We start from the raw sequence: 15671 nt of genomic DNA, 5'->3' as shown, positions 1-15671 counted from the left end.
GCCTGCTCTCTCCTACTGCTTTCTCCTCTCTTTCCACTCTCTTTCTCTCTGCGGACTCAAACTCATATCCCTCTCTCTCTCTCTCTCTCTCTCTCTCTCTCTCTCTTTCGCCGGTCACCCTGGTGCCCTTATGATTAAAATAAAAAAGTGCCCTATTGGCTGGCGCTTATATGAGACAAATGTTTCCGTTGAAACTAGTAAAATTCAAGAATGTCTTAATGAGAACCCCTCTAGTGTTGAAAATGTGATGCAATGTGCTATAAGATGCCCCTTAAAATGATCTATTCTTCTCATCCCCTACTGTATGTGTGCCCTTCCATTGGAAAAGAGTGCCATTATGGAGTAGCCAGCCCTATGCTGCTTCACAAGGCTGTGCTTGATATCTCACCACCACTCAGTCAAAATGTTTAAATATGCAGATGCCACCACCATCATTGGCCTCATAAGTGATGATGAGTCTCAATACCGTAAATAGGTCAACTGGGCTGTAGACTGGTGCGGCAACAAAAAGTTCCATCTCAATGCCTTAAAGACTAAGGAAATAGTTGTGGATTTGAGGAGGAGGCCTAACACCATTGCCCCAGTTAGTATATGTGACCAGTCCATAACCTTGACAGACTCCTTTAAATTCCTTGTCTCATACATCAGCAACAATTTGAAGTGCGAAATTACCACCACTCACATCATCAAGAAGGCTCAACAAAGACTCTACTTCCTTAGCCAACTTAATAAGGGTTAATGTGAGCAAACATCTGTTTGTTAATTTCTACAAAGTCATCATAGAGAGCATCATTACATCATCCACCATGCCTGGTATGGTAGTTCAGACTGTCGCACCAAAAGGAAATTAAAGCAGGTTGTTACCAAAGCCTCTGACATAATTGGATGTGACCTCCCTATGGTCCATGCTCTATAGGCCTACTCTAAGCGCACCTTAAACCGTGCTTCCAGAATCATCAAAGATCCCTCTCACCCAAACCACAACTTTTTCCAGCTTCTCCCCTCTGGACGACGTTACAAGATCCATGTTGAAGGATTGAAACCACAAAACAGCTTACCCTTCAGCAATAAGATTCTTGAACACAACTGTAATGATTTTTTAATCATTTTTTAAATTTATTTTTCATAGTATCTATCTATCTATCTATCTATCTATCTATCTATCTACCGGTATATATTATGCTGCCCCTACATGAGTGTTCCAAAGGGTCTCATTTTCAGTAGAGAATGCAGTGGAATGCAGCCCTGTATATTGTACTACATGTTAGAAAGCATAAAAAAGTGCCAACGTAGGTGCTCCTCTGGTGGATAAATTGTGACGCAGTGAAGTAAAAGCGTGTCTATACTTGCATCAATTTATTGAAGTTTCAATGCATTGGGAATTTTGTCCATTTTTTTTCTTTCATGTTTCAAAGGGCACTTTAGGCCAGGACATCAGGTGTTATAATGACACGAGCAGTCAGGTCACCAGGCCCTCACTCCTATCTCACAATGACAAAGATAGTGAATACAAATTCCAAACTCTGAGTCCTGATCTGTATCCAAATTATACTTTCGAGGACTGAGATATGGTGACCTCAATCTTGTCTGAAAGTCTTAAGTAAATTGGACAAGTAGTGTAAGTTATGCAAGGACACACACACAGAGACACACAAAACAAATTATAACATCCTCCCTTTCATCACTCCCATGAAATTCTCAGCGTCTCCCCAGGAAAGAGGGAGAGAGAGAGAGAGAGAGAGAGATGTCAACCAGTTCTATATGTTCATCCTCAAACATCATTCTAGCCTGCAGTGTTTACATGTTATTGACCAATGTGAGAGTGGAATTCTGTGATCTGTGCAACCACCCAACACTGTGGCATATGTCAATATATACAACAACCTCAATAAGAGGAATAGCCCAGGATACAGCACCAAACCACCACTGACAAATTTGCTGAAATGAGGTAAAGCAACTTAGTTTTTTGCATATTGGGCAATGCTGTTGCATGAGATGCAATTGTAACACTTTTGTAGTGTATGGAGATACACTATAAGTAAATGGTGTATTTTATTTGAACTGTATTTGATATGTGACCCCTGACCCTATGTGCTCATTACTGTTGCATAACAAGCGCGCCACTCGCGAGTGACCAAGTCACTGTTGAGTTCCAGTGTCTGCGGCGCTCTATGCGTTGTACCTCGGTTAGCAAATAAAGAGGATCAAAAGATAACATATCCTTGTATATTGCAGTTATTTTGTATACACGACAACTTTCACAGAGAAAGCCAACTTTCTTCTCCAAATTTTCATTTTATTTCATTTTTAAATTAAAATTTGCAGAAAAAACAATCCCGCAAACAATTTTCGGTTCGGGGCACATTCCCAGAACGTCCTCTAAAGGTATCATTTTCTGTAACCTTCAGCGAACCTGAACGTCACGGACGTGTTTGTTGTCACAAAATCGGAATGGCCCCCACTCCCTACCTTCAAGATCGCATAAGTGGTGCTGCTCGCACGCAAGCAGTCCTATAGGCTACCAGTCCACAGTGCATAACAGAGAAACCCTCAATCTAACAGACTACAGGTATGGTTTGATGTTATTTGTTAGGCCCTGCTCTGGGCACGCGGCCATGCATTTGTTAATCTATGTTTGTTGTTAACACAAATAAGGCTGAATCAATACAGTTGCCTGTGAGACTATTATGGCAACAGACATTCTTGTGACATCATTAGCCTACCCACGTCCATTAGCAGTCAACTGAATCGGGATGTCAGCTGGATCCTCAGTCGAGAGTTTCTGTGAGTCGAGATCAGACACAGCTGATGCCTCTCATAATGGTTCTTTGTGATAGCGTAGCCTATAGGATACATTTAATAGGTCTACGTAAAGTAGCCTATATGGAGTAGCCTAGTCGGATACAACTTTATTTCGAGTCAAATGGAAATGGAAAGTTACAAATCAAAACTGCAAAGTGATGTGGATTATTTCTCCGCTGGATTCCTTGCTGTTGTTGGTAAGAAATTATATTTTACACCTGTTTAGTGCACACAAGCTAACCAAGTGTGCACATCTTTATGTTTTTGTTATGTTTGTATGTTTGCACGCAGACCTTCTCAATTAGAATTTGATTAAATATAATTAACATAATAATAAGTTTCCGAAATTGAAAAAAAAGGCATGTGATGTGTTGTCCAGTGCACACTGCTTGTGTGTGTGTGTGTGTGTTTAGTAGTCATGATGATGGGGAGTGGAGGAAGTGGGGAGGGACTGGGTTGTTGCATTCCAAGTCCATCCGTCCATTCCATCCAGTTTTGATGCTTTTGTCTAGTCACTAACTTCATCCTGACTATATTTGTTGCAGCTACAGTATCAGGCCTGGGGAACACTCTACTGCTCACCACGTTACTGAGAAGATTTTCCACACTTAAAGCGCCAGAGCTCCTGTACATCAACCTGTCTCTATGCGACTTAGTGGCAGTCATCTGCATGTACCCGCTGTGCATAGTTTCTGCCTTAAATCATGGCTGGATGGGTGGGGAATGGACCTGTACTTACTATGGACTAATAGGATGTATGCACGCGGGAGCCCATATCATGACACTCACGTTCCTGGCTGTTGTTCGGTGCATTATTTCATTCAATGCTTATCGTCCCAGTGAGTGATATCTAAATGTATCTTACAATATGATCTATTCCTTAGAGATTACGTTTTTGGTGCACACTGGAATTTAACCAAATAGTAATTAACAAAAGTCTGCATTAGTCTGCTTGTTCTGAAAGAATGATGCAGTGTACAGATTGAATGATGTTAGTGTACAGATTTATATGAAAGGACTGTCCATTTATAATATGTGCATGTTGTTGTACCTTGTCTCATTTTTGTACCTTATCTCTGTATTTGTACATTATCTATAGACCTTGTGTTTGCTACAACAGACGTGTCCTGAAAAACTGTAATTAATAAGTAATGATCAATAGTGTAGTCACAGCAGGCCTATGTGGTGGGTAGCATGCAACAGTTCTTCTGACATCAGCTTCTTTTGCCTGGCTTCCAGGGAAGTTTCTGACTAGGAAGAAGGTCTTCAACATCGTCCTCCTCATTTGGATGCATGCTGGTTTGTGGGCGTTGATGCCGCTGTGGGGCTGGGGGAAGTACGGTCCAGAGGTCCACGGTCTGTCCTGCTCTCTGGCGTGGGGTGAGCTGTGCGAGGCCGGCGGCCTGTCCTTCATCTTCAGCAGCTTCGCCACCACGCTGATCATCCCCGCGGTGGTCATTGTGACCTGTTACACTTGCATCGCCGTCAGGCTGCACCTCCAGTACAAAAGCATGGAGAGCCGAAGGAGGATGTCCAGGCGATTGCGAGTGGTCCGGAGAGTCGTTTTGGTATGTGGCCTATATGTTCAGATCCATCTGATTAATTTCATTTCAGTTTAATTCAGCTCATCTTGGGGGTGCTGTGGTGCCACTGGTTGCAGCGTCTGTTTGGGCCAAATGCCTACGGGGACCCAGGTTTAAATGCAACCCAGGTCACCCAATTGTCTCTCTCCCACTTACTTCCTGTCAGTCTCTTCACTGTCCTATTGCAATAAAGGCAACATAGCCCAAAATATAAAAAAATCTCATCTCAGTTTAACTCAACTCAACTCAGTTAAGTTCTGCTCAATTCCATTTAATTCTGTATCTATCACAGCAACATCCCTAGAGGAAGTTTGTGAAAAAGTGTGTCAGCTGTGAAGAAACATTCCCATGCAGGATGATGATGAGGTTGCAGTGTTATGGTAAATTTGTCGCACTCCAAGTTAGACTGGGAAATGTCCTACAGCTGAACTGTTCTTTATTGCCATATGTGGGTGTCACTCTGTCAGAAACTGGTTCAGATCTTCAAAATAGATAAAAAAGGAATAGTTTCTTACAGGGACTGAAAAATGAGAATGATTTTCATTTTGTTTCGTTCTGAGCAAAAACAATGTCTCAGATGACTGCCAGCAAAAACAATGCCCAATTCCAATGCCTCTCCTCTAAATGGTAACCAGTTAGAATGTTAAAGAAGAACGGTTAATAACATTCCTTTACAAATGACATTGCCTTTACAAATCGATTTATAGCAGGTGGCGCAATAGCATAAGCTTCTTTCTGGACAACAGTCTTAAAGCTTTTATCAAAGCACATTAGGTATCAAGGCTAACTGTTAAAAACACTGTGCCTGAATTCAGGCATGGGGTGAGATTTGAAAGTAGCCTATATAATACTACGGGTAGATCTCCAAAAACATTTGATAGCCTAACTTCAGGCACAGAAAATGTTCTTGCTTTAAGCCCTGTAATAGCCTAACCTATGTGAGGTGTTACCAACTGCATGACACTAGGCCTAGTTATTTTCTTAGTGTCACTGGTATGCTATTTCACACAATGTTTCAGTAATTTAGGCCATACTTTGAAAATGCGGTTAGATAGTGTTGGATGTGGCAATCCATTTGATTATACAGGAGAGACACCGATTCATAAAATTTGACGAAAGTCTTTGAAACACTCTGTAGAAAAGAAAATTGGAACGATAAACACCATTAAACCGGTTATCTAAAATTGAAAATAGCGCGTTCACTCAGGGACAAGTCAAATTGGTTTTGTTCCCTTTTTTGATTACGTTCATCCAAAAGTTTTGTTTATTTTAGTTTCTTCTTCATTTTTGTTCTAATCCCTGGTTTCTTCAAATTGAGTCAGTTTGTAGATGAGTTATTTGCACTTGGTGTTTATATACTGCACAAATGTACTTTTTGCATTTGTCACAACTGTATACAACTGCAATTTTTCAGTGGTGTTATCATTTCTGTCAGATTGCAGTGCTCATGAGTGCGGGCTTCCTCACTGCCTGGCTGCCATATGCAACAGTCAGCTTCTGGTTGATCTTTAACCCGACGTCGACACTCCATCCGGTGATCTCCCTGCTCCCCAGCCTCTTCGCCAAGAGCTCAGCCGCCTACAACCCCATCATCATCTCCATCATGTGCTTGCGCTTCCGCAGCGACGTCAAGCAGCTGCTGGCTGATATCTGCTCAGGTGGCAAAGCAGACGTGGCTTTGGCTGAAAGACCTAACGTAAGTATCAGAGAAAGCTCAGCCCCTGCAGCCACTGAGCTCCCAGTGACCAGTTGCTAGCATATGGGTGCAGTTACGCAAGTGTACAAGTTGTAGACATGGTTTAACAATACTGTTAAGTAAGAATGTTTCAGATGTGACATTTTTTATAGGAAACCAAAAATGCCTAAATACATTTCACTACTTTCATCAACAATATTTTTAAACAATGGGTTATGTGTATGTGTCACGTCATCCTGGATTGTATGTGTCACGTCATCCTGTGATTGTCTGTTTAAGGCAATCTTTGTAACATGTCTGAGTGTGTCATGTCTGAGTGTGGTCATTATTCAGTTCACAGAGCACTCTTCGGGGTGAGTACTATGGTCAGTTTTGTCATATTCCTGTTTGCTTGTGTTTATGTAAAGCCCATTGAATGGCCTCTGTGTATGAAATGCGCTATAGTAAATAAAGTTGACTTGACTTGACTTATATATGGAAACAATAAGAATAAAAAATGATAATCAGAGTTGGGTGTAACGCGTTAGGCTACAAAGTAAAGAGCGGGCATATCAATAACAGCGTCCATAGAAACGTTTCAACGCAGTAACGCAAAAGTAATGTAACGTGTTACTTTCCATAGAGAGTAAAAAAGTAATGTAAGGGATTACATTTTTTTTACAGTAGCGAGTAATGTGTAATACATTACATTTTTTGAGTAATGACCCCAACACTGATTATAATAGAAACAATACAAAGAAAAATAGAACCTTTACGTATATAATATGTTAATAATAATAGTAGTAGTAGTAATATTATTCGTTATTATTATTATTATTATTATTATTATTATTATTATTATTATTATTATTATTATTACCACTGCTTTATTGTTATTATTGTAGCCTATGTACTCTTTATTTCATTTAATTTTATTTCTTAAATAGGCATTTTGTATTCTGTATTATATTATTTGTTATTTTCTTATTATTCATATTTAATACTTTGTAAAACACTTTGGGTCAACCCTGCTATGTAAAATGTGCTTTATAAATAAATTGACTTGACTTGACTTGATTTGACTTGAAGGGAAGCAAATGTATTTTGAGAACAGGAAATACCTCATAAAGAAATAAATATCTTTAACAAAAACACACACACTTCTTTTTATTCAACTTCAGACTCTAGTAAATGTGGAGGGCACTGTAGATGTGTGGGACAGACCAAAAATTAGCAAATCAAAAAGTTTAGCTGCAGGAAACCTAGCAAAACACAAGATGCCACAGGTGGAGTTACATTTACATAATGCGTTTATACAATGAATAATACCAGCTACAACTATTTTTTCTTTAAAATCTAAAATATGTATCTTCCTTAGTATATTCATTTCTACAATATGAAAAGCGTGCATGACTGTTTGTAAATGTCCAATTTACGCCAAAGAAATTTGTGACATTGTCACAAGAAAAGTAATACTAATTTGTGTAACAAGATGCAATTTACATTAGGGACTGATATACTTTAAACTCTGTGATGTTGTGCCATGCTGGAGGAATGGGGACATGGGGGCAGCCGTGGCCTACTGGTTAGGGCTTCGGGCTTGTAACCGAAGGGTTGCCGGTTCGATCCCCGACCAGTAGGAAAAATGTGCACGGGGGAAGTGGTTGAGCACCGCCCTCCCATGCCCACATCCACGGCTGAAGTGCCCTTGAGCAAGGCACCTAACCCCTCACTCACTGCTCCCTGAGCACCGCTGTAGCAGGCAGCTCACTGCGTCGGCATTAGTGTGTGCTTCTGTTCACTGTGTGCTGTGTGTTTCACTAATTCACAGATTGGGATAAAGGCAGAGACCAAATTTACCTCACGGGATCAAAAGAGTATGCTTATACTACTATACAGTTGATATGTAGATATTTGCAAACTTTCTATTGATGTAGATAGATGTAGATAAGTGCCTCTTTACTTTATAGGTTGTGCCTGGACAATATTGAGTGATAATAACTTTATGAACAGATATATCTGTTTGGTAAAACGTATAATGTATGCATTATGCAATTATACATAATACATTTCATGATGAAAAAAGATGTATACAATTATACATAATCAAATTTGTATATGAAAGATAAATCCTAATTTGTAACTATGTTCTTGCACCATACATTATTTTTTCTTGGATGATTAGTGCAGTGGTTCTCAAAGTGTGGAACGCAGGGCTGGACTGGCCATCTGGCATACTGGGCATTTTCCCAGTGGGCTGACGCATTTTTGGGCCGAATCGACGATGTAATTATAATTTAGGCTATATTTATTTATTTTATTTTTTTCTGACAGCGCCGGCCCTCAAAGTGCTGACAGCAACCCACTGGTTAATTTTCCATACCGACATTGACATCGCACAATCAAATCTCTTACTTTTTTTGTGGCCGCGCCGGTCTATAGAGTTAATTTTCCATAGGCCTACTAGCGCTAATACAATGGCTGTGACAACAAAATCATGCCTGCGTTCTGTTCCCAGAGGTTCTCTGTCTATGATCTGCAGCGTTTCTGAAACTATGAGCCTTCTCTAGATTGCTGGTCTACGGAGCCATGAATTTAATTATGCTCGGCTTTTGTCTGTTAATTTGCGGTAGCCTACAATTGATAGCCTAGGCCTATACCGCGGAACGAAAGAAAAAGAAACAAAAAGTTTACCCAATCAGGAAATTCTTCTTAATTCACAACTTCTTGTAGGCCTAACAGAAATAATATATTTCACTCGTCTCGCTGGAGTGAACACAGAATGTGGGCTGTTGCGCTAATAAATTAATGAGGGAGGGATATTATATGCATCATCTCTCTAAAGTTTTGCTAACATCTCCTTTATTATCCTGAAATATGTCTCCATGCAGGGCAGGACCGGTTCAAGCCTACTACATTTGGGTGGACTGGTAGAAATTTTGGGTAGGCTTAGCAAAATGGTCAAATTGGATCAAAATTGACATAAACACAAAAAAAAAAACGCAAAACAATCAGTAGCTAGCCTAGTAGCCTGCCAGGACTTTTACGGGCTTTTCCCAAATCACGGAAGTAACGTTGACACAGCGGTAGATAGTAGCAGAGAGTAGAATCCATCAGGCAAGTGTTATTTAAATAAACTCCTGGTGTACTTACAAACTTTTCAATGCCTCGTTTTATGAGTAAAGAACATAGTTGTACTACTGTAGAAAATTCGTACCATTCAGGGCATTATTAGTGGGGTAATTTACAAGATACTCTATAGGTTCCATAAGCGCCTGCAGAAAGTCATTAGTTTCTGATAGCGCTACTCGACCAGGGTTCGACCAAGGGAAAACAGGTTCTGGGAGGGTGTTCTGGCTCGGGGTCATGGTGCAAAGGACCCTAGGGTGAAATTACTCCGAATCATTGCTTTAAGTGTCGTTCGGTTTTTGTCATAAAAAGTTAGGGTTAGAGTTAGGGTTAGGATTAGGATTAGGATTAGAGGTTAGGATTAGGGTTAGAGTTCATGTGTCATGATAGTGTCATGTGTTCATGATTGTATCATGCCACTCTTATGTCGATACTGTCAAGTAAAGTGTTACCCATATATCTGTACATGTTGTGAATACATTGTTCATATCATAGCCATATTTATTCTGCTCTTATAAAGTAACTGCTAATACACTGCACATATTTATATCTAATTTATATTACTCTAAACCACCTTCTGTAAACCAACTGCATACTACTATCTACACTGCACTTTATTTCTTGTCCTGTCTATGCATCACCTGTCTATACTTTGTGTATCACATTGCACTTTTCTGCTTTTTTGCACTTCTAGACGCAAACTCACTTTGGCTTTGTACTTGTACTCTGCACAATGACAATAAATCTGAATCTAATCTAATATCTAATCTCTTCTAAATACACACGCTCAGGAGCTCTCTGACACTCTGAGACACAGACCCTCTCCCTCTCATTCGATAGAGTTTGCTTGCTTGAACTAAAAAGTGTTTTAGGGAGTACTGTAATTCTAGAGACAAACTGTTTGCAAAGGACATAGATAACCATTAATAGTTGTATATACTTTTTTATAACCACTTCTGCTCAATAAAATCAAAAACCTAACCATTGTTAAAGGCTTGTTAAAAGAACATCTAGAGTTGTTTTTGTGACTTATTGCCTCCCCTGTGTCACTGAGAAATTCAAACTCATTGCAACAGAGGTGTAAGCCTACGGAGGAAAGCGCAGTTGTTCGTTTGAGAGCTTACTCTCCAGACACTTTTTGGGGAAAACGCACACACACACACACACACACACACACACACACACACACACACACACACACACACACACACACACACACACATACACTGAGGCAGCGTTCTCAACTGTCAATGGTCACAATGAGTAAGCTCAAAACGCAACAGAAGACAATATTGTGTCAGTCCTATTGTAATGGAGACACCAAAGATGTTATGCTCTAAGAAAAGCTGCACAGTCCACGTATATGGTTCCTCAATTCCTTTTTGCCCTAATGAGTAACAAACTAATACTTCTGTCATCAAAACAACTCCATGACACTTTTCCAGACAAAGAGTGCATCTACCCAGAAAATAACTCATCCCTTCTTTCTATCTCTCCACTGAGGCTTTTCAACCAATCACACACAATACTCAGGTAATAAACAGAGCAGCATATGTGTTGCCCAGAAGCAAGAGCTGAGGTTTCAAACACGAGCTTGTAATTATGGTGGCACACTGTGTCTAGTGCTCTTAGAGGACTGTGATGGTGTTCCCATTCTTTGTTTGTTATAGAGATGAATGGGCTCTCTCCACGTGCGAGAACTGTGTAGAAGAGAGAGGTGAAGGTAGCGCGTAATTATCCTCTTTACAAAGCCTCTCTTCCTAGTTCCAAATTACTCTTAAAACCTTCATACTTTCAACACGATATGTTGTGTTTTGTTTGTAGATGCATGCTTTACTATTTGATCACATGTACTGCTATGACCACAGAGAGGCAGTGTGGAGTTTAAAGCTTTAAGTCTCTCAGACTGAGAAACACAGGCCAGAACACAGAACAGAAGATGAGGATCGGAACTAGAAAGGGAATGAGGCCAAGTGTCACTTTTCAAGAAGAAAAATAGCCAAGTGCACTTTTGTGATACTCAAGTGTAAGTCAGGTGTACATTTGAAGGTGGACGCAAGGAGGGTAGAACTATGGACTGGACAGTAAAGCTGATGACAAAGTGTGTTCCTGAGTATTGTTTTGTTGGTACTTTTCCCATGGATATTGAGCAACAATGTTGTTCTTTGGTCATCTATAGGCAAATTGTTATGATCATCCAATCAGAACACATGGAACCGTCTATGTGTCATTGCTAAAAAAAAAAAAGTTTGGTAAGGTGTATCATCACCTTAAGTCCAAGAAATGAAGTCCATTATTAATTAATATAAAAACAGTGAATGAAGAAATTACAGATAGTTTGACCAGTGTGATGATTGACTCTTTTAGACATGAGATTCTATTCTGCATTATGCTGTCACAATGGTAACATACATTATTCATCTGCCATAAAAACTGTGACAAAAAAAAAAAAAGTTTGAATAATTTGCAGCCCAGTAATAACCATGTTAGAGACTGGTTTGCCCTCAATGGCGAAGCATTTCCCTCGAGAATGCAGTGAAGGGTACGGTGTCAGTGACACCAGACACTTAGTGACTGAGCACAGAGGAGCTAGCGCATTGAGGCCAAGGACTCAGACTCCGACTCAATCTGTACAGACAGGCTGTCTGTCTGTACAGGATGAGCGTAGCGCTATGCTAATGCTAATCTCCACTCCACAGTCACCCGAGCTCCTCTTATCTGCACTGCTGTCTGACTGATTGGGCCTGATAATTTGTCTGTCATAGGACCTGCCACTGACAGACCAGACATCCTCAGGCCTGGTCTGGTCAGTGTCTTCCTGTTCTGTCCTCCATAAAGTGTCCTCCTGAATGTCATCCTCAGGCCTGGTCTGGTCAGTGTCTTCCTGTTCTGTCCTCCATAAAGTGTCCTCCTGAATGTCATCCCTGTGCCTTTAGGACTCGGGCTACTTAAGAGACCTGGAACTTCAAAGCTTCTGCTATCAAGAGGGATGGGTAGCTATTAATCTCCATCTCTCTCTCTCCATCTCTCTCTTTCTCTTTCTCCATCTCTCTCTCTCTCTCTCTCTACATATTGTCTCTTGTTAATGTCACCCTATTTTGATGTCACAAAACATTGGCGACCCCAATCATTCACAACATGTGGTGAGAGCGCGCATCTCATCTCTGCTGTAACATCCAGTAGAGTGGTACTTTGATTTTCAAATATGATTGCGAATGATCAATCAAAAGATCTCATGCGGGCTGTAAAGTTTATTTTTATATAACTAGATTGTAATAGAGGATCCATATTACAGTAATTTCATGAGTTTTTTTAAAACATTTTTATTATTTAATGTATATTATTATGTAATGTACTGGTCAATTTTAAGATACCCAGTATCCGACCCTTTTGGAATTTCAGGCGACCCCACATGGGGTCCCGACCCCAAGGTTGGGAAACGATGGGCTACGTGTTAGGGGAGGAACTGAGGGAATATCTAAGTATAGGTTTTGCAGTGTCATTCTGTTTGAAAGTTGATGTAGCCTAGTTTCAGTCAAAATTGGTTTCTGTCAAAGTTGATGTAGTTTCTGTCAAAATTGCTTTTTTGTCAAAGTTGATGTAGTTTCTGTCAAAATTGGTTAGCATCTTCTCTTGCCGCAAGGGGGCAGTGTGACATAATAAAGCTGGAATAAAGTCTTTGAAACCTTTTTCCAACATACAGTAGTTCCATGAATGAGCAAAATTTGTGGGGGGAAAGTATTTTAATGTTTTTTTTTCTGTGACTGTGACAATTTTACTATATACTTATATTGATGCTTATGGTATATGTTTGTGTGAATATGTCTGTGTGTGCAATCATGCTCTTGTGCGTACATTATGTGTGTGTGTGTGTGTGTGTGTGTGTGTGTGTGTGTGTGTGTTGCATGCATCTGTATTGGGGAGACAGTAGGAGCTCTCTCTGGGTCTTACACAGAATCTCCACGTGCTCACTGACTCAGATTGCCATCATTAGACAACAATGGACCCCTCAGAGAGAGAGAGAGAGAGAGAGAGAGAGAGAGAGAGAGAGAGAGAGAGAGAGAAAGAAAGAGCAAGTGAGGGAGAGAAAGAGAGCGAATGAGAGAGTGCATCATCTCTATTTGGCTGACCTAACTAACAGTTATGGCCTCAACAGCAGCAGAGCAATGGGCCTAGCGGTCAGCTTCAATAGCAGCTTTGTGTAGGCCGCACCAACACACACACTGCCCGCCTCTGTACTTAGCAACACAAGCTCCCCCCCTAACCAACCCTGCAAACCAACACAGACTCGGCTGTTTGTGTGAAGAGTTTGTGTTGACCGACAGCAGCAGCAGTGTGCAATCCAAAATTCAAAACAGGGGTTGTGGTTGAATGTTAGTCTGTCAGTAGAAGAGATAAGGCATGGTGAATGGAATACCCAGAGCTGATAGCTGATATCTGAAGCGGTGTTTATCAAACATGACCATTGGAGATGTAATCAAAACAGAGTTTGTCTGGGTTTTGGCAAAGATTATACATGGCGGAGCAAGATATTTCAACAGGAACCACTTCCGGGAACCCGGACCGCACGAGGGGGGGCGGTAGGTTGTAGCCTGGCCTCTGCCTGCCTAAGTACTTCCGCTCGATTTCTTTTTCCTACAGTACTCCGTCTGGAATAGGTTGATTCGCCCTCGTTTATTTCGGTAGTTGGGCAGCCGAACCAACCAACGAACAAAGGGTGTCCTTGAGAATGATTACGTTACACGTCCCCGCCCCCGAAGCAGACCGCTTGGAATACATCAACGTAGAGAGTGAAAAGGGCTTATGCTTATGAAATCTTTAAGCAAATGTGAATAAAAGGCGCAAATAAGGTTGGTGTGAGTTATTTTAGCTCTTATGAGTTTATCCTATTAACAGGAGTGTCACGAACGAAGTCACAGTCGAGTAGGATGTTATATCGTCAGCTAAACTTTAGTCATAGGCCTACCTTAATTTTGTCACTTGAAATACGAACGTACCCGAGTCAAACTTTAGTTTAGTAGGCTACATGGGTGTGATGCAGAGAAACTTCTCTGTATGACGAAACGCCGGTTGTTAGTGATTGGTTCAAAGCGGTTCAAAGGAACTCCAATGATTTTAAACCTCAAAACTGTGCCCTCCTACCCGGAAATAAACGTTTGCCTATGGATCTAGGTCAGACTCTCTTCGAAGTCAAAGAGTTTGGTTTCCAGGCTAGGTGGGGGAGGGGGGACTGTGCCATTGAAGTATATGGCCATTGCTCAGAATTTCCTCAAAAAGATCCTCAAACCCTTCTGACCTATTTCAGGTGCATTTTTAGCATTTCTCAGCATTCCATTCTGGAGAAAAGCGACCTTATATCAGGTGTGCGCCTGTTATTTATTCTGCTGCTGTTGGCTGGTTGCTACGTACGCTCATCAATACATCAACGACTCTTTATGCAGACAACGCCTCTTTATGCAGACAGGACTCTATCCCCATTTCGCACCCATAGACATGAACTACGACAAACTGCCTTGCTCCGCCATATACAATCTTTGGTTTTGGTATCTCAGCAGATCTCAAATGCTCCCCTAAACTTAGAGCTGAGTAATGCTCTCAGTCTTGTCTGGCCTTATTTGACTTCAGTGGATCCTGACGGACAGTAACTCAATCATGTTGATATTGCCGTGTATAATCTGATTGTGAACAGAAAGCAGGCCAATTTAATTGGGTCCTGATGGCATATCAGTGTGGAAGCTAGCCTGGGACGTGTCTGGATTATGGGCAGTGAGTCAGAAAACAGATGCAGGACACATAGCAAAAATAAATGTTCACAACTTCCATGTCTTTTTGACTCATTGCCCTACAGACAGACTGATCTCTGAATCATAGATTTAATAATATGCACATTTTGTGAGCTGGATCCTGATTACTTTTCACTATGATCTCACCCTGACATTTACTCATGTTATTTATTATCCGTCAATACCATATTCAATGCCATTTGTTGACTATTTAACAGACACTTTGAGCCAAACTAAGAATAGAGTATATGTGTGTGTGTCGTGTTGAGAAATATTGTTATCATGTTTCATCGTAAGTGATTTATAGTGCAGATATAGACTCATGCAGCACATATTATCAGGATGTGTGCACCCATGTCTGGGGATTGTAAGCACTTCACTCTAGCAGGTGCTTCTGTTGTTTACAGAAGTGTTGCTTTTTATTTATTTGTTTTGTTTTTTTTCTGTTTGTTATTCCTGTTATTCTTATTCCTGTAATTGATATTCTGTTTTGTTTTGCTGACCTAATCCTCTCTTCCTTTGTAACATTGTATTTTGTTTAACAATATATTTAGTGTCCTTGTGTATGAGCATGAATCGTGCCGTGTAAATAAACAAACTAGCCTTTTCTTCTCCAGTTTAGCCCCTTCTATCCTACCAGAAATGGGTTGACACTTGGAACCAGTCCAACCCTGTCCTGGGCCAGGTAAGGGCCAAATC

General features: G+C 40.7%; 1 protein-coding gene across 2 annotated transcripts; it reads left to right on the top strand.

Moving 5' to 3' along the window:
• The first annotated feature begins 2754 nt into the window (after positions 1-2754).
• LOC121695753 (opsin-5-like) lies at positions 2755-12151 on the top strand. 2 transcript variants are annotated; one of them, XR_006026152.1, is made up of 5 exons: positions 2755-2999; positions 3348-3641; positions 4042-4370; positions 5821-6446; positions 12126-12151. XR_006026152.1 is itself a non-coding variant. In XM_042076860.1 (4 exons), exons 1-4 carry the CDS (start codon positions 2924-2926, stop codon positions 6139-6141), a joined length of 1020 nt encoding a protein of 339 aa, XP_041932794.1. In that variant the 5' UTR covers positions 2755-2923; the 3' UTR covers positions 6142-6804. The 2 variants fall into 2 exon arrangements, 1 of the variants encoding a protein (XP_041932794.1); XM_042076860.1 differs by lacking the exon at positions 12126-12151 and having other exon boundaries at positions 5821-6804.
• The last annotated feature ends 3520 nt before the right edge of the window (positions 12152-15671 follow it).

Source organism: Alosa sapidissima, chromosome 21 (assembly GCF_018492685.1).
Source record: "Alosa sapidissima isolate fAloSap1 chromosome 21, fAloSap1.pri, whole genome shotgun sequence".
Classification (NCBI taxonomy): domain Eukaryota; kingdom Metazoa; phylum Chordata; class Actinopteri; order Clupeiformes; family Clupeidae; genus Alosa; species Alosa sapidissima.
This window is presented reverse-complemented; position numbering and strand designations above follow the sequence as displayed.

Excerpts from the sequence above, each read along its gene's own strand:
- LOC121695753 (XM_042076860.1), top strand. The coding sequence starts at position 2,924 with ATGGAAATGGAAAGTTACAAATCAAAACTGCAAAGTGATGTGGATTAT. Across the intron at positions 3,000-3,347 it reads TGGATTCCTTGCTGTTGTTG|CTACAGTATCAGGCCTGGGG; the intron begins GTAAGAAATTAT and ends TATTTGTTGCAG. Across the intron at positions 3,642-4,041 it reads ATTCAATGCTTATCGTCCCA|GGAAGTTTCTGACTAGGAAG; the intron begins GTGAGTGATATC and ends CCTGGCTTCCAG.